Here is a 27,145-nt window from a genome sequence, read left to right on the forward strand (position 1 = left end):
CGCATAAAGCAAAGTCCAGCGTAGACAGCGAACCACCAGGTAAGGACATGCTTGAAAAAGTGCCCCACGTTCTCTGACCATTCAGGGAAATCCGTCGTTCCAGAGAGAAATTCCGATTTTTCAACGCAAACTAACATTCTCTAGAAGTTAGAGAGGATGCAAAGAGGATACGATTCGAAAGACACATTCGACACGACAAAAAATATGTATAATAAATAGTGAAAGCATAGTGAAATTTATGCTGAAACTATCAGTGGCGACATTTGCAGAGATTTATCATTGCTTCGTAAACTATGAATGATTCTGTTATATGTACGTCAAAGTGATGTATTAGAATCCAAATCTGAAGACATATGTAGATAGGATTTCTATATAGAATAAGAAATTCGAGCGAAATTTTATTAGAATTAAGCATATATATATATATATATAATTCATAAACTAATTAGGAGAAATTTAATATAACAAGACATGAGTATATGACTAGTGGTGGATACAAGATTTCCCTAAATTTTAATCTTGTCCTATTATCAAAAGAAATGTCGTGAAACTTACATATCATCACAATTTTAAAAATATAAAGGAAAAGATTATGAAAAGTATAAGAAATTCAAGAGAAATTTTTTTCAAAGTGAATTATAAATAAATTGGAATAATGATAATTTAATCTATAAAAGTTAAAACTATTTTTTTACTTTTTCAATTTTGCTATTTAACTTACTCTGCGTAAAATAAATGCAAGTAATAAAAACGTTATATTAATTGTCTGTGTTCTTTTTATTTTTTTATATTTTTATATAATTTTTATATTACGAATAAATAACAATAAATAAATAAATATTTCTTAAAGGATATGTTTATGCTTCAATATTTTACTCTTCTATAAATTATCCACAAGTACGAAATAAAATTAATCTTGCTACGCTCAAAATGTTTCTTTTCGTATATGTTTCTTTTTCTTTTAACTATATGAGTGTTCTTGTTGAAAATCAATCGTTAATGATGATTTCTACGAGTTTGTTCAACTTTGCTTGATCCAGCTTCCATAATGCAATTTCAATGTTAGTAGTCATCTACAAAACACTGTAAACGCGTATCTCCGACAAATCCGCTAAGTGATAATATATTTAACGTTATACAATCGTAATTCATTACATATTTATTACCAATACTAAACTAATGAAAGCACAAAACATCATTAGGATTGATCGCTCAAAAAACAAAATAATAATAATCTTAAATTTTCGTTAAATTATCGTCAAAACGATGATAATGATGATGATGAATAATTTTAAAATATTAAAATGTGAATATATCCTTATAATTTTGAGAAATCTTTTAATAATGTTAATTTTTTCAATATAAATTAATATGTTAATATATAAACAATTAGTATATAAACAGTATATATAAAATTACATTATATATTGTATTAAATTGATAATTCAATATTGCTTTTCTGAAAAATAATTTGTTTTTTTTTCAAGTTTTTTTTATTAGAAAATTAATTCGATATTTTTTTACTAATCTAACAAATTTGAGTATATGCCTTATATGTTCGAAATTTGGTTTCAAAACAAGTATGAAAAGTATAGGTGACCGTTCCTGTCACGACGAAAGATCTTATCAAGTAGACAGACGGCATGCGGCCCTGTAGGATTTTAATTCGAATAAATCCAAGTTGACGAGGACGCGGCCTTTTAAAATTCCAGTGATAACAGAATGGATCTTTGAACCTCGTCAACGACGTAACATCTATCGTATTATCTTTCTCTATTCTTTATTTTCTAACTTACACTTATACCTGTGTAAAACATTAGTCTCACTTAAATACAGAAGAATACGTACCCATTACAATTTTGGACACAATAAGAAAACTATTTTTTATCGATCTTAATCTTAGATTATTTTAGAAATTTTTAAAAAAAAATTTTCAAATTACCTTTAGTAAACAATGTAATTAATTGTATTAAATTACATTAACACTTAATATTGTAATGCCTTTAAAACAATTCATTACAATTACAAAATGACAGGATACTTCTGGATTTTTCGTGTTTCTTAAGACTAATGATATGTACAAAGATTTTTGCATAGATTTATAGATGTTGTTTTCTCAATAATATGATCGTTATTATTTAAGTTATTTTCTTAAAATTATTAGCATTTTCCATAAAATGATATACATACCTATATATAAATCATATAATTAACGCGAAATCGGAAATATATAAGTACTTATATTGTGTAATACGTCTTTGAATTCAACTCAAGAATTATTGAATTAAATTCTACGCTGTGTGACGCTATATTTACAGAAGAACAATGTATATGGAGTGTTTCCTCTAATTAGATACAATCAAATATCTTGGCTGTTTTTACAAAAAAATATTTAATTCAAAAGTTGTTCAATAATAGCAAATGTAAAAGAGTAGGCATCTATTAATAAGAGAAATATAAAAGTGAAGATACCTACAAGAGAAACATCAAAAATATCTTTTTAATGAGGCTTTACATCCATTTTTCATTCGCAATAGTTAAAATGAATTTAACAACCTATCACTTCATATAGGGTGGTAGTAGTATAAAGTTATAAATTATATCTAAAAGTGTCGGAACATGTTTCTTGTCGATTTCTACGTGATCATGTCATCTATTTATACGAAAACGATTCTTTCACTTGTAATTAAATATTCCCTAAAATGATGATGTGAAAATGATGCTAGTGTTGCTAATTCATAAATGGATTTTAATGTTTTTACCTACCGCTATTTAACTTGTAGTAACAAATTAGTTCTTTGGACTTAATTTATAGCATTATGCTACACGGAAATATATCATATTGTGAACAGAAAAATATAAAGTTAATTAAATTAAAAAAAAATTAATTTCACTTTGACATTTTCCTTATTAATATTTACCCATATTTATAGAAGAATTAATTGTTCCATCTAATATCCTTCTAAATACCGAATAACATTTGTAAGAACATTTTTTTAATAACTTTATGAGATGTTTGATTATTTCCAATTAATTCTTCAGCGATCGTGAACACACGAGAAATACCTTATTCGCGTTCTATAATTTTAATACAAATTTAATCATTTTATCTCACTGTGCCATAGATGGAGATCGCCGATATATGATGAAAGTAAGACCGTACGACGTATTGAAAATGACGCTGTGTTAAGGATCAAAGGAAACACTCCGAATATAATAAAACACTCCGTTTTTATAACGTTTTTATATCTTCAAATATTTGACCATTTTAAATTAATCCATCGTCAGAAATGCAGTATATAGAGAGTTTGTAATATTGGACCAGCATTTTTCTCACAAATGATAAGATTCTTTTTAGAAAAAATGAACGAGGAAAAATTGTAACGTTTTCTATGGGCAACATGATGACATACTCCAATTTTTTATATTTGCATTGTTCAAGAAACGAAAGTAACCTTCAATTTTCTTATATAAAACGATATATTTTTTTATTTATTATAGATTAATAGAGTTATATAGATCGAGTTATATAGCTCGACATTTTCTATAAAAAAAAATGTATTAACTTTTATATGTGAGAATAATTACATGAGAATTTTGTTACATTATTTATTTGAAAAAAATATTTTACTATAGAAAAAGTATTTTTACTTTCTTTTCATTGTTTGTTTTTTTAGATGTGTTGATTTATAATTGATATGAACGTTTCAATATCATGAATTGACATTGATACATTTCTAACATAACATTACGCGATATTTAAAATATAAGGCAGGTATAATATCATTGACATTGAAAACATTTATAATGTAACATGTAAAACATTTTAATATTATTTGTAATATTTATTTACTTAATATTAAATAAAATTTATAAAAACATTTAACATATTTTACTTTTTTCATCCTTCTACAATATTGTACAATTTGAAAGCTGTACGTAGTTACTTGTGATCACGTTTTGAAAATTTTATTCTATTTACTTATTATTTCACTATTGTATTTCATCGATACAATATTACAAAAAATACCAAATGATTTATTTATTAATAATAATTATTAGTTCCCAGACTTTAAATTAAAGTTAATATTTACCTTACTTGTATGTAAATAAATGAAAAATTGTAAAAATTGAATGATCTGTTTCTCGTAATATTCAATTTATAATAAAATACCTATACAACTACCTAACTTATACCTATACAAAACTAATTATCTAAATAATATTTGAACGGATATCTTAAAAAAAGATGCTCGTACAATATTAATGAAGAAATAAATAAACGAAATGATTGTAGGCACCTATTGTAGATTATTATATAAACGATTTGGTATTAAGAGAAAATATTTCATTTTTTGATAATCTATTCGAAACATTGAACAAATTTACAATATATTATTTATATTTAACCAAACTGATAAATTCCTATTAAAACTTTCTATAAAGTGATACTGAGATATTTGGAACTATAGAACATAAATCAAAGTAAAATTAATATTTATATCACAGTATCATATACATATCCAAAATAAACTATAATAATTTAATACTTATATACATATAACATATATAATTATTTAATATATAACATATTTAATTATTTTTTATATCAAATATATGTGTTTATATCAAATATATGTTTAATCTTACAAAAAAGTTTAAGATATGTATTATTATTATGTTTATACATAATTTTATAGAAATAAATCATTTAATTTTGATAATATTGACTTAATTAAAAATTTAGAAAATAAATAAATATTATCGATAATGCAGAGATTATCTCTTCCATTAGAGGTCGCTAACGTACAAACAAGTGAAGCGACCTATAGTTCCTCGAGTACGAGTTTCGAACACCAACTTGTACAAGCCGCAAGTGGCTGTGCGCCTAGCGTCGAAGTCAATCGATATATTCGATGTTAAGCAAAACAGAGTGCGGAACACCGCTAGGATGGGTGACCGACCATCCCGCCTAGCGAGTAGTTACAACAATAAGCGTCTGGGGTAAGGAGTCGCTGCCACCAACCCCACTGATGAGTCTAGGCAGCGACTCTGAGACGAAACGCACCACAACCTTTCCTCACCTTACCCACATCATCACTTCCTACATTATCCTCGCATTATCATCGACACTTTCAATCCCTTCACAAGGAAGGCGTGTACAGATTTCTACTTTACCAAGATTGTTTCCTTTCCATTTTCCATGTTTTTATATTTAATCACAGACGAGGTATATTTATAGACATTACATCTTATGTACTCTTTCGTGGCCCCTGACCTAAAATACCGACATAATAAAAAATCATTACTTGTTTTTTAGCGCACTCTACGTTTAAACAACGGTGACTTGGGGAATTAGCAAATTAACCAGCAATATGATTTTTACCATTACAGTTTTATCAACTTTCAATACCGAAATGTGAGACTAGTAACCACAGACTAAATAACCAAAATCATTCTCTATATCAGAAAGAACTCTATCCATGTTTCACGGATTAATCACAAATTTTTCAATATGTAAGTTAGAATTTTAAAATTATTAATACATGATTTTATGTATACATTCTTAACTAAACAAAATTTTCAACCATTTTAAATTATTATTAATATTAAAGTATTAAAATCATCATATGAAAAGTATTAAAATTATTATATCCTCATTTACATATTCCTTATATTACATATTAAAATTTACGTTAAATTTTTAACAATTTTATTATAACTATGCAGTGCAGTGGTTATGCCAAATAACACAAAGTCTATAATTCATTAGTTAAAAATTATTAATTAAATATTATCCGCTTATTAATTAAAATATTATTCGTGAAAATTTAATTTCTTAATAAATTCTTAATATTTCGTGAAAATTTAATGAAAAATATAAACATATCTACGGAATATATCTTTATATATCTCTATCTATGTTGAATGTGTTTACTAAATTTGGTATAAAGGGGCACATTATGTGATGCATATTATATTTTTGCAGATCAAGACTAAACTTATACTTTACAATTAATATAAAAGTAATGAAAATTATTAAAGTTGTGAAAGTAATATAAAAATTGTGAAAATTATTAAATAATGTCTAGAAATATTGTAGAAATAATTTAATTGTTTCAAATGAATTATTCAAACTGTAAAATAATGCATTTCGATGATATTTCTGTGTATTATTTAACAATTTTAACTATTTACTTATAACAATTGAATCAGTGATTGAATTCTCAAGCATTATTTCATAGTTTGAATAATTCATTTATAATAATTGAATTATTTTATTTACAATAACAGAAAAGATAGTTACATAATACATATATTTCTTGCTCTCTAAAAAAATAAACGAACAAAAATTTTTATAACGTTGCGCGATTATTCTGAGGCGACGATTGCTACTTAACTCGATTTTCGACTACATAACTTTCCTCTACATAAATTTCTATTTAATATCAATGCACTTAACAATTAATATCATGAAAATGTAAATTTAGTTTTAGCCGATAAAAAATTAATAAATTATTACATTTAACATTGTAACATATTTGTGAAAGTGTAACTTTGCGATAGAAATGTAAGCCCTACTAAATTATTGATTAGTATAATAGAAAAACTGTTTTTCGAAATACTAAAAAAAAATTATCAGCTCTTCTGGATCACTTACAACCGAAACATTAGATTAAGTTTGAGCGATACGAAGACTCATTACCAGTTAAACTTCCGTCGTGTGCACATCGACCAAATTTTAGAAGTTTGAAAAAAAATTATCAACTGCTCTAGATCACTGACGACCGAAATATACATTAACCTTGAACAGTACGGAGGCTCATTATCAATTAAACTTCCGTCGTGTGCACATCGACCAAAATTTAGGAGTGAATTTTTAAATAATATTTTTAAATATTCTAATTGTTTAAACACTATCTAATATTTCTAATAATTTATTTGTAACAATTAAACAATAAATTCTCTTCTATAACATTTCTAAGTTCTATTTAAAATTTTTAATTAATCATTTGTAGTAATCACGTCACTAATATATTTCTAAGAAATTTTCATCATCTATATCGCATCATTAACGACCGAAAGATCAGATTACTTTCAATCGATACCGAGACAAGAGCTTATTACAAATTAAACTTTCGTCGCGTAGGCATCGATTAAATTTTAGAAGTGAATCTTTAAATAATATTTCTAAATATTCTAGTTGTTCAAACATTATTTAATATTTAAAAAATGTTGAAAATGTTGAAAGTGAATGTGGTAGAAGTGTTAAAAGTGAGATTGTGGACTGTGTTCAAACGCATATAGCTGAAATAAGTTTGAGAAACAGATATACTCAAGAAGTTCGGAAGCATCGAACATAATCAAATCCAACGCAATCAAACCTTAATCTACAATTCTGACTTTAACGATCGGTAAGTTGCATGGTTTCGTTTCTTTAGTGTTGGGTTAATACTTGATTATGATTATTTGAACTTAATACGAATTCAATTGCATCGTAGTCGTACAAGGTATTTGATAGTTAACATTCTTTAGTAATATACGTTATTTCTGCAAGTAATATTAGTCTAATAGTAATAATACTATTGCTATTTAAATATTATTAGATTTAGACTTTCACTATTTCTCTTTGAATCTATAATTAGGAAAAAATTTTAGACTCTACCATTAATTGTCAAACAAGAATATTTATTCAATATCTTAAATTAGTCATTAAATTGATCAAACAATTATACCTTATTTTACGAATATCCTTTCTTCTTCTTCTTCTTCTTCATTTCTTTTTCTTTTACGTCGCATCGACAGCGAGGTCATTAGCGACGACGGTAATATTAGATATGTCTGTAATAGTTTGCGTTTTTGAGATATTTTAAAACTCTTTGTACATCATTTTGAGAGCTCAGGTTTTTATGTTTGAGTTAATTCCGTGTCTCTGTCTTTGGGCTTCGATGGTGTGGCATTCGTGCAGTATGTGGGCGACTGTTAATGGGTGGTTATTGCAATGGCTGCAGGTGAGAGGTGTAGTACTTTTAATTTTGTGTTCGTGTGTCGGCTTGGTATGACCAGTTCTTAGTCCAGTCTCGGATACTTTTGTGTAGTTGCGTGCTTTAGTTATAATCCTATGTGCAGTGGATTATTTGGTCTTCACAAGGGATTGGAAGGTGGTTACGATTGTTAGTAAGTGAGGAACCTGTGGCTTCTTTCGGCTTTTTCATTTCCTTCTATTCCTTGTTGAACTGGAATCCAGATGACTGTAGCTTTTGTGTGTTAGGTTGATTGTGATTTAGTTCTTGGATGGTGATTATCAATTGGTTATCTTGGTCATATGATTTCGTTAAGGATTTTGTAACGCTCATGGAATCGGTGTATATGACGATCTGGGCTTCGTTATTTGAATGTGCATATAAAATAAGTGGAATAAGTTTCGGCTGTGAAGATGGATGATGAAGATTTTGAGTTTTTTGGCTTTCTCTGTAATGATGGTGTATCCAGCTCCAGTGTCCATTTTTGACCCGCCAGTGTAAATCTTGCTGTAGTGGGCGTAACTGTTGTTTAATTCTAGAAATCGGACCCTGTGGTCAGTTGGAGTGAGAATTTTTTGGGGGAATTCGGCAAGATTGGTGTTTATTGGGAATGCTTCTATTATCCATGGAGGGATTTGTGGTGGTTTACGTTTGATGGTGTGGTGAATTCTGAAAGTGGTAGATTGGAAGATTTTGGTAAGTCTGATATGAAAAGGGGAGGGAATTTTGGCTTTATAGCTTTGTATTTATTGAAGAAGATATGTTGTAGGAAGGGTTATTTGGATTTATTGGTTTTATTGCGTATTTAAGGATTAGAAACTTTCTTCTGGTTTCAAGGGCCATTTCTTTGGCTTCGAGTAGTAGGCTGTTTATGGGGCATGTACGGTATGCACCTGTGGCTAGTCTTATAGCTAACAATGAGTGGGAGATTGGTTCTATTATTTTTTTGGTGAAGCTTTTGGCTGAGTTATAAACGGTAGAGCCGTAATCTAGTTTAGATCTAATTAACGGTCTGTATGTTTCTAAAAAAGTGTCCTTATCGGCTCCCCAGTTGTTATTGGAAAGAATTTTTATAATGTTAAGTCTTTTTATGCAGCACTTTTTTAAGGATTTATGGCGTCCACGATAGTTTTTCGTCGAAAATAAGACGTAATATTTTGATGGTGTTTGTGAATTTTATTTCAAGATCACTCAGATATAGTTTAAGTGGGAGTTTAAATTTGATTTTCCTAGTGAATAGGATGCCTTTTTTGGGAGAAAATTGTAAGCCAATTGTTTTTGACCAGTCCTATAGAGTATTGATGGCTGTTTGTAAATGTTCGTTTATGGAGTGTTTATGATTTTCCCGCTACATGTGATTGTAATATCATCCGCAAATAACTGGGCTTTTATTGGTGGCTTGAGGTTGCTGCTGATATTAATTCAATAGTGTAGTACTCATTACTGATCCTTGCGGGACTCCGTTTTTGATTATAACTGGATGTGACAGAGCTCTATTTACTCTGATTTAGATGAATCTATTTGATAGGAAGTTTGTTATGAAGGGTAGCATATTGCCATTAACTTTTAACTCTATGAGGGAATTTTGCAATTTTCGATCTTCAGATTACATCGAAGGCTTTTTCAATATCGAGGTATACGGCGGCTATGTATTCTCATTGAGGAAGGCGTCGTAGATGTTAGATTCCAAATTCGTTAGGACGTCAATGGTAGAACGATAGCGTCGGAAACCATATTGGGTTTAAAAGTTTTTTTATTTCAAGGTATCATCGAAGCTTACGATTTACGATTTTTTCCAGTAATTTGCACATGGTGTTAGTTAATGCAATTGGGCGATAACCGTTAGGGTTTTGTTCTTTAACAGGTAGTTTGGGTAGTTTTGTTCTTTAACCGTTAGGGTTTTGTTCTTTAACTAAGGGTTAAGATCTTTAACAGGTATCTTTATTCCATTTTTTGCGAGCATTTTTAATAGTGAGTTGGGGATATTATCTGGTCCAGGGCGAAGTTTTTTGTTGATGTAAAAATGGAGCTGGTTTCTTTGAGTGTTAAAGGTGAGTTTAGTAATGAGTTGCTATCATTTTGAATCTGATCATAGTGTATATGATTGTTGATTATTGTAGGGTGTGGTGAAGTTTCTTGGAATTTTTTGGCTAGTGGGTTAGCAGTGTTGTGGGCTTGCCATCATCAGTTTCCAGGAATTGAATATTTGTAGAGGATTTGGATCCATTTGATTTTTTTCTATACTACAGATGTTGGTATTTGTGGATTTATTGATGATATGTAGTTCCTCCATGATTGTTTTTTATTTTCTTTAATTATTCTACGGAAGTTGGCGCGTTTCTTTTTGAACTCGGTTAGGTTTTCGTTTGTGAGATGTTTTTTTGCTCTATTGAATGCGTGATGACTCTCTTGCATGGCAATTTTGCATTCTTCGCTCCACCACAGTCTTTTTCTGACTTTTTGCAGTCTGGAAATTCTAAAGACTTTATCTGCGGTTGAGATTATGATTTGTTAAAATTTGTTTTTTGTTTTGTTAATCTAGGCTGGGTCAAGTTCAGGTTCTGTTTCTTTCTCGGTGAGTTGAAGCGTTATGTTTTCTTGACATACTGATCAGTTTGTTTTTCTTATTTTTCATTTTAGTTGGTAGTAATTTGGAGTTATGATGATATTGTCTCCATAGGATTTTTGGGAAAGTGGTCGTATAGATCTTTTAAAGTTTAAGGTGTTGAGTTATCTGTGGACTGGAAAAGGTTAGATCAATTGCACTTGATTTACCATTCCTAGTGTTGAAGTGCGTTGGGGAACCTGTGTTTAGCAAGATTAAATGCTGGTTGTTTCCAGTAAATTTAATAAAGTAAATTTTCAATAGTCTTTCCTCTACTGTCAGTTCTGGTCGATTCCCAGAGAGCGTGATGGCTATTAAAATTTCCAGACAGAATCAGTGGAGCTGGAAGTTGAGTTGATTAATTCTTCAAGGTCTTGCAAATCATGGGGGAAACTATTCGGAATGTATACATTGCAGATGTGGATTCTTTTTGGGAATGAAATAGATATTGCGACGGTTTGAATTTAATGGGATTTCAGTAAAATCATATTTGTCCGAAATTACAATGGCCATTCCTCCGCTGGCATGGTTTTGACGAAAGTAGTAAAATATTTTAGTGTAGGCTGGTGATTCTTTTTGAAATTCGTTTCTTGAAGGCAGATAATATCAGGGCTGAGTTTGTTTACGAGAATTTGGAGTTATTCATAGTGAGTATAGTAACCGTTTATGTTCCACTGTATTATTGTTTTCATAATGAATTTGGATGAGTTTTGGATTTGGAGTTTGTTGTGCTTCAGATGAACAGCTAAATGACGATTCAAATGTATCGGTCGGCTTAGTGAGCTTTTTACAGAGATGTATTCTGTTTTTTATGCTTCTCTCGTTTAGGTGGAGGTAGATTTCTTCGAGAGTTCAAACAAGAGTCGGATATTATCGGTGTAGTTTCTAGCGATTTTCAATGAGTGAGCTGATCCGAAGATGTCTTGAAGGAGGCTTTTGATCTGAGAAAAATTTAGCTAAGAGTGTGAAGGATTTTTTTGCTATTATTCCTTTTGCTGGGGCCAGCATTTCATCTAATTTGGCGGAATCGAAAACTGGAGATTAGAAGGGAGGTAGTTTTAGTTTGGTTAATGTAATTTTTTTTTTTTATGTGGATTGGTTGATGGTGGCATGAAGTCTATGTCTGCATTTAAGCTAACGTAATCAGATTTGTCATCAGCTGATGATTGTGACAGTGGTCTTTTGGAACTAGAAACGTTTGGTGATTGCTCTGTAGGTAATTTATCAATTGTTTGTTAGAGTTTATCAATGTTTGTCTCGGTAGTGATGGATATCTTCTTTACAGACAGTTTGAAGGTTTGAGTTGATGTGGAAATCGTTGAATTTGCATATGGAATTATCGAATCGGTTATTATGTTTAAATTTTGGGTTAGCGGGCAATCTTTACTAAGTGACTTTCGTTTACATCAGAAGCAGAGAGGGCTGTCGATGGAGGTGAAAATACGGTAAGATGTATCTTCAAAAATTATTAAGAAGGTGGATGAGATTTTTCCAATGTCGTCGGGATCTATGTATGCTTGTCTTTTGAAACTGAGAATGTGGGCGTATTCCAGGTCGGTCATTCCTGCTTTCAGGGTTGTTATTCTGGAGCATAGTTGTTTCTTTTGAAAATTGTTTCAAATTCTGAGTTAAGTATGAGGCGATGTTTGATAGTATTACTGTTTGAGCCGGAGTTAACATTGGTCTTAAGTTTAACGTATTTGTTGTTGACGGTTATTGTTTTATGCAGATTGGTTAGGTGTAACGCAGTTTCTTTTTTATCAAAATATGCACAAATACGATTGTTTGAGATTTTTGAGATATACCTTATTGCTTTGGGACCGATTATTTTCCCTATTGCAAAGGCATACTCTTGGAGGCTTGGCCTTTTGTAGGTGATGCGTCAAATTGTGCTGCGTGGGAATATGATTTTATGGAGTTGTTTGTTTCCGTTTGGTTACAAAATTGGGAACCCCTATACTCAGAGGTCCCCGTAGGTTTGGTGTTGGTTTATCGGTGTGTTCATTCCTGTGGTACGATCTTTGTGTTGAGATACGAGATTGGCGTTTGTTTTCACTAACACTAACATTATATGTATGGATAGGCACTCGTATGCGAGACTGTATCGGACGTCCGTACGGCTAAACTCGAATATCTTTTCTCTTTCTAACCAATTACTTAAATTTAACACAAGTCTAAATCGTGTCTCGTGTGATAAATATATAAAAATACTGTTTTACAATACACTATAATGAGACCCGAGCGTAGTCACTTCCACATGGTGGGTCTTGGTAACTGATATCGTTTTACAAATTTTAATGTTAGTAAAACAATATCAAGCTAAGAACTACGCCGCAACCTACAGTTCAGTTTAGATCATGAGAATTTCTTTTCTTTCTTTATTTTACGATCTAAACTGGACTATAGGACCGTGGGACGACGAAGAACATCATGCAGGACATCATGAGATGCGTGCGTCTTAACTTTAAGTTGCGTGCGTTTAGTTTTAGTTAATCATAAAATAGTTAATATCTGTAAATTCATTGTGAACGCATTCTATAGAATGATACGCTTATTGCTATAATACACAATTTTTAGTTTTTCTTTAAATATGTAAAATATTTTAAATATTATAACTTAGTTATAATTATTTTCAATGTAAACTTTGATTTGTATTCTAATATATTGTGCTTTGGTTTACTTTTCATCGGTTTTTTTCTTACAATTCCTTTTGCTGTTCGTTTGCACAATGATAAAAAAATTGTGAACATTTTACAATCATATATATCAAAACGAGTATTTTTTTTCTTTTATTGAATAAATTTGTTTTAAAGTAAAAGAAGGGTAGATTGAAGGATGGATTTTGATACGTAGCAACCTCAACGTGATAAGACTAGGACAATCATTGTTATTTGTAATACAATTACTAATTGCATTACTGCGATACAATTATGAATTATATAACAAATAATATGAGCTAATCGGCTGCCATTACGAATAGTTTTTATGTAATTAAAGAATTTGTTGAGTTGTTACGGAGATCGTTGATTTCTAAAATTATAAATTGAATTTTTTTATGATAACGTATAGTGCATTTGTAAATATTGTAGAAGACCTTGGACTTTAGATTTTGATGGGTATTTCAAAAATGCAATAAACCTATTCTATGTCTACTTTTTGATGAATTTAATCTTAATTATCAGGTTCATTCTAAATATAATTCGTCTCTAAATATATTTCAATAAATAAGAAATCCTGTTAGAAGTGCTGATTTTATCGTTTCCAACAAAAAACGAATCGATGAATTCATAAAACATCGATGGAGCTCTTTCTGACATACACACATATATATAATAAAAAATGGAATAATTTTAAATACTAATTTCGTGTATTGGAATCTGGAGATCCAATTAAACATTTTGCTTATATCATTTTACTTGGTATAATAAATTGGAGATTTACATTTCGGTATTGAAAATTTGACAATACTGTAATGGGTCTCAAAAATCATGTTGCTAGCAGATTCATAGATCTCCAACTCACCTTGTTTAAACGTAGAGTGCGCTAAAAAAACCAGTAATTTTTTAGTATATCGGTATTTCAAGTCACGGGCCACGAAAATCCGTAAGATGCACTGTCTATTCATATACCACCGACGAGGTATATGAATAGACCTAGCATACAATGTATTTTTTTTGTCCAACAATTTCAGGGCTAGATGACCCCGTTACACATTTTCGTGTCACACCTTGTCGTATCGATTCAGGCAAGTTTTGTACCGCGAAAATCAAAAAATATAGTGTTGCCAGATTTATTTCGAGAATTATCCATTGAATTGAACGTGGTGGTACTTCATCAATGAAGGAATATAAGGATTTAAAACAGAGATTGATGAAAATTCAGATGAAAAATTTAGTATATTTGACTATTAACATTTATTTAAAAAGTATTAGAAAAAATTTATTGAAATATGATATTTTTATGAACAATATAGTTAGATATGATGTTTTTTTATTTATAAATTTGTAAATTCACAACTTGAATGAATTATTTTTATCCCGTAAACTTGCTTTTATGAAAGTTTGAACTTATCAATAAAATATTTCTATAAATATTGTTTGGAATAAAGCAGCACATGTATTGTAAATTATTTCTTGCAAAATTCATCAGTTTCGAAATTTCGAAGTCAAATTTATTTTTTTGAACGATACTATACATATTTTCTTTTTTATAGTTATTTATTAAGACGAACTCACTGAGTTGCATTTTTGACGGCCGAAATTACATTTATTGTTATAAATCGTTAATAAAAATAATACAAAGTATGAGTGACTTAATGATATATACATATGTTAGTATTAATAGTTTATGAGTTTAAAACCTTACTCATTCGTATTTTCTTCCTTCCATTCTGATTGCCGGTGAATTTGTAGATCAACCACTCCTTCACTGATTTTGACGATCCCTAAATATTATTTAGAAATCGATATTCTCAACTAACTCTTCTCTTTAACAAACAAAGTCCAACAAGCGTTACAAGAAAAAACTGTTCAAAATATCTGCACAATACATTCAAAAATCATCGAACTCGGGAGGAGTCAGTCTACACATTCACTTAATTGCCTTCGGTATTGTGTGTAATGACAGGAGAAAACGAGGTAAAGGGACACAGACAAGTTTCGGTTTTCCTAATGAAAGCGTAATTGTCGAAGTCTAAAAGTCTCACATGATTGCCACATTTCTGTTGCTGTTCTGTGCGTCGACTCGATAAAATGGTTTAACTAGTGAAACAGAAGAATTAGAGAATTTTTCGTATGTTTCCGAATCCGCCCGAGCTTAACCAAAATTATCCGATTTAACCCGAAGTATCGACTACCCGCATTAAATGATATCAAAAATAACTTAATCCATATTTTTGATTTTCAAAAAAATTCTTATTTCACATTTGAATTAAATAAAACAAAAATAATTTTTTTAAATTTTCATATTAGTTATACTTAGTTATACTAAAAAAATCAAACAACAAAGTCACGCAAATAATATCGTCGCTTTTCGTAAATATAATTTGTTGAATATTAATTCTTTTTTTGACAAATCTTCATGATAGAAATATAAATATTGCATTTAAAAACAATTACAAAAGTATAATAATAAATATTAAAGCCAATGGGACGTATCATTGATGACATGGACGTGTTATTCTATTATTTCATTCATTGTCAGTGCTTCTATTTCTATTCTTTCATTCATTATCGCTGCGTTATGAAATAATAAGAGAACTAAGATGAAGAAAAGGCATGCTACATATAAATAAAACATAGTATCATTTTTTTATTTTTTTTTTTTTAAATTCGTGATATTGTTTTGGAAAAATTAGTTATAATTTATGAAAATTTTGCTTTATCAATGATTGACTCGCGGAACACGAGTTATTTTTTAATTAATAAAAGTTGAATTGTCTTCAAATATTTGATAAACAATCAAAATGAAAAGAATAAATTTTCAAAATAATAAATGTATTATTTATTTATTTCTTATGTATATTGTTCTATGAAAAATAAATAAATATATATTTCTAGAAATAAGAAGTTTTGTTAAAAATAGTAATAAAAATAATTAAAAAGAATCAAAAATAATTGTTTATTATAATCCTTTTCCTGATTTTAAATTGAAAATATTATGTTTTTTATATTTTCGTTTCCTGACGAATAAAACAGCATTAGACATAATCCTCTTAAAATTCACTTCAGCAAGTATGCGTTGAATAGGAAATTTGAAATCTATGTCCCTTTAAATACTTTGTTTGAAATTCATTACGGTATGAGCCGTCTTCAGGTTCGATCAAGGACCAAAGTACAAATCAGAGAAAGATACACGTATTCTTACGTCAAGAAGCTACCCCGTAAAAAATCTATTTCGTTCTAACAATGTTGTGTGAAATTGTAAAGTATAAGTTTAGTCTTGATCTGCTATCCTTACATTTAGTTTTGATCTGCAAAAATATAATCACATAATGTGCCCCTTTATACCAGATTTAGTAAACATATTCAACACAGATCGATTTTACGAGAGATATAAAGATATATTCCGTAGATATGTTTATATTTTTCATTAAATCTTCACGAAATATTAAGGATTTATATTAAATAAATACCAAAGTTTTGTTATTATCATAATATAGATAGGCAAAGTAGTTTATAAAAAAATTTCGAATAATATTTTAATTAATAAGCATAATTTTTAACTAATGAATTATAGAATTTGTGTTATTTGTCATAACCAATGAACTGCATTGCATAATTATAATAAAATTGTTAAATTTAACGTAAATTTGATAATTCAATATTAATAATAATTTAAAATAGTTAAAAATTTAGTTGGTTAAAAATTGTTTTTAAGGATATTTATAAATAAAATATTTATAATAAATAATAAAATATAAATCATTTATACTTGAAACCGTATATTAATAATTTTAAACTTTTAATTTACTACATATTTAAAAGTCGTGATAAATCCGTAAAACATGGATAGAGCTTTTTCTGACGTATATGTAATAAGATAATTTCGGTTAGTTACTAGCTTCACATTTCGGTATTGAAAGTTTGACAACACTATAGGTTTAAAAAATCATATTCTTGGCGCATTCACTACTTGATCAACCTCGATCGGTTCACTACTTGATGTAATTCGCTAATTGACCGTTCTTTAAACGTAGAATGCGCTAAAAAACTAGTGATTTTTTTACTATGTCGGTATTTCAGATCCCCCGCCACAAGATGCTAGGTCTATTTATATACCTCATCTGTGCATATACTTCGTCTGTGGTGGCTGCATTTCCTGGTCGGTATTTCAGAACCTAAGACACAAAGTCCCATTTAATATCCGGTCTATGCTATTCTTAATCAATGGTCCGGTCTACTCTATTCTCTAGTCAATGATAACACATAATAATACTAATATGAATGAGATAAATAGCATACTTTCAAATAAGAAATATTGACAAATATAAGGAGACATATATATAAGAATAAGTAGCGCGCAACTGTATTAAATTCAAATACAATTTGTGTACGTCGTCGCCATTTTAACATAACCATTGCGTTGACCAGTAATTTGTGTACGAAAACACGAGTTAGTCAACTTATTATCAGTACAATACATGAAATAGATTTGGATGTTATATAAAATTACATCTTTCCCGGCATTACGAAAGGTAGCTTTGAAGAACAAATGCAATGGAAACGTGTTACAAATAACGCTTGTATGTCTACAACTAATAATCAAATAGCAGAGCAATAAATAATACGTCAGTTTTATTTATAACAAAATAAGTTTCAATGCTCCATCCCTTAAATAAAGTAGTAGTATTAAAAAATTATACTAAGGTCTATATAATTTTGTTTACGCTGTATTCTTAAAAGAAAAAAAAACTGGGTCATAAGGAACTAGTGTCATCTATCCTTTTTTTTATAAACTTTTATTTAAAAATTTTATATAAAAAAAAAATAAAGAACTTATAATAACAATTAGTAACCTATGGTCTATAACCTATAACCCACACACAGAACTACGAATCAACTGTTTTTAATTGAATACTTCAGTGACATAGAACTGGTCACAGTTCTGGTAACAATTAACATAGTTTTGAGTTGTAAGTTGCAGTACATGCTACTAATCTTTTGTTAACAGTTTTACAGGAACTAATAAAAAACTACATACTTTGTTGTACGAATAACGAAAATTTAAATGTTCACATTGATTGATACCGCCATCTAGAAAGTATAACCGAATATACTGGAAGGTCACATAAAAATACCGTTCGACTCTTAAGTCTCTGAAGAACTCGATAAGATTAGTGCATATGCGATGTGTCATGTACGTATGTATTTGATAAACTTATGTTATGATATTTCTACAGTCCGATGTCAGTTGCGCATATGAAACCATTGCAGTATAATCTGACGTAACGACATATTAAACTTTTACATCTGTGTGTGATATGAAGTACTTTCTTTAATCGAATGTTAATTGCTCTGATTCGCGTCTTCCATTATTATTTTTTTTTTTTTCGAAAAATATTCAATTATTTATACACAACTGGCAAAGGTACAGAACTTTTATTGTTTATATTCTTACTTTTCTAAAATATTTATTTTATATTTTATACATTTATGAAATAACATAATATCAATTACGATTGAGAATCGAAGAAATTCAAATTCGTAGAGATAGATAGATGTAGAACTTGGGAAATAACATGTACTATTTGTACAGTCAATTAAATGTCGGCTTTGTCATATTAATTCTTGCGTGTAGTCATGACATCACAATCTATCAATACACGTATATATTGTATTAAAAAATGTTTATTTTTTATAATTAATTGTTATAATTAACTGTTTATTTAACAATATAGTAACAATATACTAACAATATGTAAGTTACGTAAGTTTACTAGTTTCTTTATATATATGCCTATAAGTATGAATAAATGACATTAACCATCGATACGATAAGATACGATAGTAGTATAATATAATATAGTTGCTATAATGATTTAATATATCTGTGTAATAATTTTTGCAATTCATACGTAAAATTATTTTATGCAAAGCTTAAAGTTATAATATCTAATTAATAAATAGAATATATATTATCAATAATATCAAGATATACTTGAAATATATAATAAAAAAATAAGAATTACAACAATACAAATACAAATTACACTTTTATAATACAAATTACACTCTTCTATTAAATTATACATAAATATGTATTCAAATAATATAGAAAAACAGTGTTTTTTAACTGCGTCAGAATTTAATTATTAATATCTCATAAAATTTAAAAACTATTGTGCATTTATTGTGTAATTAAATAAAAAATGTATATTTAAGCTCAATTTGTAAATTTGTTAATTTACAAATTTCTATTTATCTATAAAAGATATTTTTATGTGTATACATATAATTTACTAATTGTTGAGACTAAGAAAAATATTAATCATTTTATATGTTACTTTTAATATAAATATTTGAAAATCAATGTAAAAATATCAAAATATTTTTATTACATACTTTGTATACACTAATGAATCATGATTTTTATAAAGACAATTAGTTATATATTGATGTAATAAATTTGTTTATAGAATATTTTTGTGAGATATATCTGTTATGTAAAGTTTATGAGATATTAGTCCAAGGTTTTCTCTTATCAAGTCTTCATACATTCAACAAGGAGATAATGTTGTGTAAATAGAATGCAATCTATTTATAAAACATATAATCAAGTAAAACATATTACATATTTAAAAACAAAATTATCTAAAATATAAACTTAATTAATCTAATAATAAAGGCAATTACATAATTATTATAAATATTGGCTACAATTTTAATAGTCATTAAACAATCAATTTGACTAATTTTAATAGTTGATTCAATTATAATAGTGTATTATAATAAAATATAATTACAATATAGTTACAGTGTCAGAAAAATTAATTAATTCAATTGAATTTTTTTAATAACAATGATAAAAGTAGATCTTTTATTTACATTATTTACATTATTATTTTTATTTACATTAATAAACTATATTATTTATTCCTTTATTCTTAATATTTGTATACAATTACATAATTTTTATAAGAACTTCACTTTTTTTTTTACAGAAGATTCTACAAGGTTCTTGCACAGTAAGATAATTTAATTAAAATCATTCATACTATAAAAAAATGTGTACAAAAAATTTGTTTTATTAACTTTAGTCAAACAATTATTAAAGGATTACAAATGTCTATCTTGCCAAACTCAACAGAGCAAGTGTTACAAAGTGCATCATCTCTTTCAATGGAAAAACAAAATGTAGATACAGTAAGTAATAAAATAGGTTTTAGCATTTCAATATAAATTATACATAGTTTTTTATTAGATATAAAATTATTTAATATAAGATTTTTACTCTGTTATATTGACACTAATTAAAAATCATAAAATGCAAAATTTTTGTATATTGTGCTGAAAGTTTCAACTAAAGTCAAATAAATATATTTAATTATATTCCAATTCAATTATGTTCTATAAATTTGAATTTCATTACATATCTGATTTCAGTCAGTGGAAAATCTGATATTCAACTATATCATACACAACATTAAATTGTGTATTTCAGAAGAAACAAGAAAAAAAAGTCGAGAGCGATGGCATATCAAATACACAAAAAGTATGGACAAGCTTGATATCAGGTGCTATTGCAGGAGCATTAGCAAAAACAACAATTGCACCTTTAGATCGCACGAAAATAAACTTCCAAATTTCAAATCAACCATTTTCTGCAAATGCGGCAATTAAATTTTTAATAAAAACCCTTAAAACAGAAGGTTTATTAAGCTTATGGCGTGGGAACAGTGCAACTATGGTCAGAATAGTTCCATATTCTGCTGTTCAGTTCACAGCTCATGAGCAATGGAAAGGGATTCTGGGACTAAATGGATTGGAAAAGTAAAACATAGCAAAATTATAATTATACAGTACTTAATGTTATATTTTCAAACATATAAGTATGCCTCCATAAACAAATTATATTAGATTAATATTTTAATCTAATCTTTAAATCTTTTGCAAATTTTACTACTATGTTAAATTTTATTAGATATATATTTACAATGGCATTGTAATCATTTACAAAAAAACTTTTATATTTTTATAGAGAAAAACCTGGACTGAATTTTCTTGCTGGTTCATTAGCTGGTATAACATCACAAGGTATAACTTACCCTTTAGATTTGATGAGAGCAAGAATGGCTGTGACACAAAAGACTGAATATAAAACTCTGCGACAAACTTTTGTACGCATTTACGTGGAAGAAGGAATATTGGCCTATTACCGTGGATTTAATGCAACGATGCTTGGTGTCATTCCTTATGCTGGTTGCAGTTTCTTCACCTATGATCTACTCAGGAACTTATTGGCTGGTGAGTTATTTCTTTCAGACTTATTCTACGCCGTGACGGTGCTTACACGCAGAAAAAAAAATCGTGATTTATACGAACGAGAGTGGCTCGTGTATGATCGTAAAGCAGGGTACCCGTGGGGCACATCGGGGCTGTTTCCCGATGTTGGGACAGTACTTACTTTAATAGCAACGCTTGTCGAGACAAGTCCGATGGCGGTGTTTTTCAAGTACGTGCTTCATGTTCGATGATGGCTACGTGTCGATGAACAGTGTACACGGTGACTATTCCTGGCTTCTCGACATCATTGATATTCGGCGCCATTGCCGGAGCGGTTGCTCAGACTAGCAGTTACCCGTTGGACATCGTCCGGAGAAGAATGCAGACCTCAGCAATCCATGGCCCAATCAACAGCCAGCACTATCACACAATTAGCTCAACTATCACGAAAATATACAAGTGAGTTTGTAATCATACCATTCATTTATTGTTTTGTTTAAAATTAAATAAAATATTAATTAAATTATTAATTAAATAAAATTTAACATAATTCTAATATAATTTCATAAAGATTATAAAATACAAAACCATACATATATGAAATAATAAAAATTATCATGTAAATAATTGAATTTGTGCTAAAATTTGATTGCACTACAAACAAGATTGTTTTATCATTTTGTTTTATTATTTTCAGAGAAGAAGGTATAATGGCTTTTTATAAAGGATTGAGCATGAATTGGGTGAAAGGCCCAATTGCGGTAGGAATTAGTTTCGCAACACATGATACAATCCGCGATGCGTTAAGAAAACTCATAGTTTATCAAAATCAGAAACAAAAAAAAGACAATTAGAAAGATTAACAAAAATAGCTAATTATGTATAACATAGAGCATCTATGTTAGAAAAACAAGTAAATATATTTTTATCTGCTAAAAATTTTTGAAATAAAGATATGTGGTAGACTTGCGCTCAAACTTTATCATAGTTCTATTGTTGATAACAATTATGTAGTAGCAAAGTTTGTATAGAAATCTGTCAAATATCCTGTATGAACATATAAAAGTTTATGATTGAAGAGAATTGCATCATTTAACATATTTCAGAAAACAAAAAATGCTAGTACAAATTGTTAATGTACATATTGTTAACTAAAGTATTATAAAAATTATTCAATTACTGCATGTCATATAGACATATATCAGAAATCTCAAAAAAGTGAAAACATATATTGTGCAAATATTAACGTTTAATTTATTAGCAATGTGAACATTTTGCATAATATAAATTGTGTGTGCAACTGCTCTAAGAAGTTTCTGCTCTTTAATCTATATTTTTTTTCACTTTCAATAATTATATAAATAACTTTATTTATTAAGAAGTAACACAACACACATCTACATTTCTTCACATTATAAATATTACAAATATGTATAATACTTCTAATCGTTACTCTAATAGTAAAGAAACAGTAATTGTTTTCTATTATTAATTAACTACTACACTTCTTGTATTGTATACTAACATTCTTTTGATAGTAACTGAGTTTTGACAATAACTTCATAAATATAATGTAACATATAAATAAATAGCACAATTATTTATAAAAAAGCAAATTGTTACAAAAATTATTTGTACCTAATTTTTTTTATAATATGATTTACAATTATTCCATAATTATATGGAATTCTATTATTAATAATATTTCAATTTATTTTAATACTATATATATTAAACTTCAAGTATATTGTATATTATAAAAGATTGTTGTTTAATTTTAACTTAATATTTTTCTTTAAGCAGATTATTATTAGATTGTTTGTTATTTCTAAATAAATGTATTTACTTTATATTTTCGTAATATATAAATATATCAATTACTACAATATATAATAATTTTTATTCAAATATTTAATAGACGTATTACATAAATTATATTCGTAGTATTAATCCTACGATACCATGGACAAGATATTTCGCTAACTAGGTTTTGCAATACCACTAACGAAGTGGAACTGTAGGAGAGGTATTATAAAGCGAGATATCTCGTCCACGATAGCGAAGGTTGAATATACACTTATTTAAAAATAAAATAAAAAGAAAAAACATATTTTTCTAATTTTATAATAATTAATAAAAAAAAATAAATGAAGAATAATCATAATAGAACAAAATTTACAAATATTTAATATGCAAAATACTGTTAAATAAGTCCATTATTATTTCAAAAAAATAGACTCTACAAAAAATATTTTATTAAAATTGACTAGTCTAATAATTCCGAACAGATATTATCTCATTTGTAAAAATTGTTTATCAGTCAATTATTTAAGATATAAAAATGTAAAATAGAACACTGTTATTATATACAAATGATTATTAATTTTTATGAAAAGGCTTTATCATTTAGTTTGTACTGCTTCAATAAAGCAGGATATAATTAAAAAATTTTTTAATCTATTTTTTCTGTAAAAAACTTTGTACAATAACACGATATTATTTTGGTTTAGTTTCTTGATCATTCACATATCTTATATAAATTTCTCTTTCATCATTTCCACCTGGTGGGATTTCAGCTTCGTTCAAATATGATACTCCTATAGCAAGTACAGAACCATCATGGCTAAAACTAAGTGCAGCAACACCAGCATTATATCTATGAAACTGGCATAAACGTTTTTTGTTAAAACCATCCCAAATATTCACATAACCATCTGAACCACCAGTTGCAAATGTATTATAAGTTGAATGAAAACTAATAGCATTCACTGGATATATATGTTCCACATTATTTTCCTTTATTCTATGGCATTTGAAAGCATATTTCTTTTTCTGTGCTTCTGGCGTTGTATCCAAATATTCAACAGCAACACGACCCTCTATACTACTAAGAACATATCCCTAAAAATTATTAAGATTTAAAAATAAATAAAATTTAACATTAATGTTAAATTAAATCAAAACATTGTCTATATAATCCTTTACTTTATTTAATTTTTAAAATATCAAACCTACCTGTTCATTAGGAAAACCTTTAATACAACGCGTTTGATATTTCAAACTGCTTTCTCGTCTTTGAAACATACCAGCCATATTTCTCAAATCCCAAATACAAACTTTGCGTTTGGCAGTACCTACTACAAACTTGTCTCCACATACAGATAAAGCAAGAACAACATCAGGTTGTAAATAACTACCTACACAAGTGGGTGTTCTAGGATCCCACAACTTCACTGCTGCATCCCATCCACCAGTTAATATTGCATTTACTGCAGCACAATATTCAATTTTTCTAATTGGTTTATCATGTGTTCCCATGATTGATTCTATAAGACAATTTTTCTCATGATTTTTTTACATTATAATGAACACGAATAAAAATAAAAATAGAAAAAATGTTAATACCACTATTACTATTGATGTCATACATCTTTAATGTGTTTCCTAAACCACCACTATAAGCATGAACGGCATCCTATTAAAAGAAAATTTTTATTGTACAGATCTTAAAAGTTAAAGTTTTTATTAGATACATTAAATAAGTTTTTAATAATTAGAAAAGTAAAAAGAAAATATATAAATATAAATATAAAATGATATATAGTATATTAAAATGTATAAAGTTTTTCTTTCTTATTTCTATTTTCATTTTTCTTATATAAACACTTTCAACTTATGTTTACTTGTATTCTAAATAATATATTTTATCTGATTTCATCTTTTTATTTCAAACATTGTAACATATTCATATATTTTATAACTCTACTATCTTATAAATATACTTATCTAAAATTATAATTATAAAAGTTCATAAAACAAAAGAACATCTAATGAGTTCGCAATTACCTGAAATGCAACATCTAAAACTGGCAAATCATGATTATATTTTAATCTCATAGTATTTGCATGAATATCATACAACCGCACTGTACTATCCCAAGAAGAAACAAGGAGAAACTGTGTTGAATTGGGTCCAAACTCCACTGCCGAAACAGCGTCAGTTGGAGGAGACTTTATTTTAAACTCTGTCCGAGATTCCATTCTTTAAAAAAAAAGATAAATAATATAAAAACACATATATCAAAAACTGTATGAAAAACATAACCTGCAAACAGAATTGCATTCACATACATAACAACTATGTTATTGCTTTTAATAGTAGATGTACAGTAAATTTATTCCCAACGTCAATATAAATTTTTATATTGTTTAATTATTAATCTACTAGTCAAAAATCAATTTAAATGAAATTTACATATCAAAAAAGGGGAGACATTCACTTCCATACGTGACATAAAGGGAATGTATAAGAATACCAAACTTAATTATAAATAAAAATACACACGAGACAAATTAAGATATGTAATTTTATTCGATTATAACACTACTCGAGAATGTATTACATGAAAGCAACAATATTATTTAATCTTTATATTTAAAATATACATACATATTTTATATAAAACTTTGGGCTAAACATTTGAATTTCAGGAAGTATTAAAAACTCCATGTTTTTGTTCAGACCATAAACGAGGTATAGGAATAGACCCAGCATACAATGTATTTTTTTGTCCCAGAATTTCCATTTTCGTGTTACATCCTATCGTACCGATTTAGACAGGTTTTGCACAGCAGCGCTACTACTAGTGAGAATTAAAATTAAAAAATATGAACAGCTGTTAGTTTCGAGAATTATATATTGAATTGAACGTAGTGATAGTTTATCAATGAAGAAATATAACGATTTAGCAGCGACTGATGAAAATTGGGATGAAAAATAGAATATATTTCACTATTAACATCTATTTAAAACATTAGAAAAAGTTTATTGAAATATGATATTTTTACGAATAATATAATTAAATATGATGCGAAACTCTGAAACAAAGATCGTGCAGCCTATTTCGCTAGTCATTCCAGAATCGATCTGTGGAATAATAACAAAAATGTGGTAACCATGTCAAATTTTCAAATTTGACAACTATGCTTTCGTCAGGAAATCTTGAACTGTCCCATTAATTTAATTTTCATTTGTCATTCTGCATGATGACAATGAAGGCAATCAGAAAGAGAATGTGAATGAGTAGTATTCAATGAGAATATATCACTTTGATTTCGTGTAAATTTCAATAAAGTATGTTAAAATATGTCATTAAATTTTTGACAAAATTGTAAAGAAATTCTGTAGTATACTTCAGAATCCATGTGACAGTGAGATATAAACACGGAGTGTAGAGAACTACGATTCCTAGAAGAAATAAGACTGCCTTAAGTCAAACAAAACAATCATTAGCAGGAAAGACTTAAAAGGCAATTTAATGCAAAAAATTCAATGCTCTCGAAAGATTTGGATGAACTGCAATTCCTTCGAATATACGTCAATAATATAATTTATTTTATAAAATCATTCTACAAATCCATATTTTATATTAATTCTTGCATAGTGAATGCCAGATTATTGTGTTCTCTTAACTGTTTCGTTCCGAAAAAAATTCTCTAGATTAAATAATATCCAATTATAAGAATATTCATAAAAATATCGACAAAAATATTAAAGTTCCATCATCACTTTC

General features: G+C 28.2%; 2 protein-coding genes across 9 annotated transcripts; one reads left to right on the forward strand and one right to left on the reverse strand.

Moving 5' to 3' along the window:
* Nucleotides 1–18,382: 18,382 nt before the first annotated feature.
* On the forward strand, nt 18,383–23,182 carry LOC122538312 (mitochondrial coenzyme A transporter SLC25A42). Of its 7 annotated transcripts, none has more exons than XM_043672263.1 (7): nt 18,383–18,486; nt 20,291–20,314; nt 20,387–20,492; nt 20,791–21,119; nt 21,328–21,593; nt 21,845–22,031; nt 22,270–23,182. In XM_043672263.1, exons 1-7 carry the CDS (start codon nt 18,473–18,475, stop codon nt 22,424–22,426), a joined length of 1,083 nt encoding a protein of 360 aa, XP_043528198.1. In that variant the 5' UTR covers nt 18,383–18,472; the 3' UTR covers nt 22,427–23,182. The 7 variants fall into 7 exon arrangements, with proteins under 7 accessions (XP_043528198.1, XP_043528201.1, XP_043528199.1 ...); XM_043672266.1 differs by having other exon boundaries at nt 18,422–18,486; nt 20,404–20,492; XM_043672264.1 differs by having other exon boundaries at nt 18,454–18,490; nt 20,404–20,492.
* Nucleotides 23,183–24,007: 825 nt separating this feature from the next.
* LOC122538313 (mitotic checkpoint protein BUB3) lies at nt 24,008–26,123 on the reverse strand. Of its 2 annotated transcripts, none has more exons than XM_043672271.1 (5): nt 26,023–26,123; nt 25,419–25,614; nt 24,978–25,047; nt 24,588–24,898; nt 24,008–24,473 (listed from the first exon to the last, which is right to left on the reverse strand). In XM_043672271.1, the coding sequence occupies exons 2-5, from the start codon at nt 25,611–25,613 to the stop codon at nt 24,069–24,071; spliced, it is 981 nt and encodes a 326-aa protein (XP_043528206.1). In that variant the 5' UTR covers nt 25,614; nt 26,023–26,123; the 3' UTR covers nt 24,008–24,068. The 2 variants fall into 2 exon arrangements, with proteins under 2 accessions (XP_043528206.1, XP_043528205.1); XM_043672270.1 differs by lacking the exon at nt 26,023–26,123 and adding an exon at nt 25,704–25,877.
* Between the last annotated feature and the right edge of the window lie 1,022 nt (nt 26,124–27,145).

Source organism: Frieseomelitta varia, unplaced genomic scaffold (assembly GCF_011392965.1).
Source record: "Frieseomelitta varia isolate USP_RPSP 00005682 unplaced genomic scaffold, Fvar_1.2 scaffold_983, whole genome shotgun sequence".
In the NCBI taxonomy this organism is placed as follows: Eukaryota; Metazoa; Arthropoda; class Insecta; order Hymenoptera; family Apidae; genus Frieseomelitta; species Frieseomelitta varia.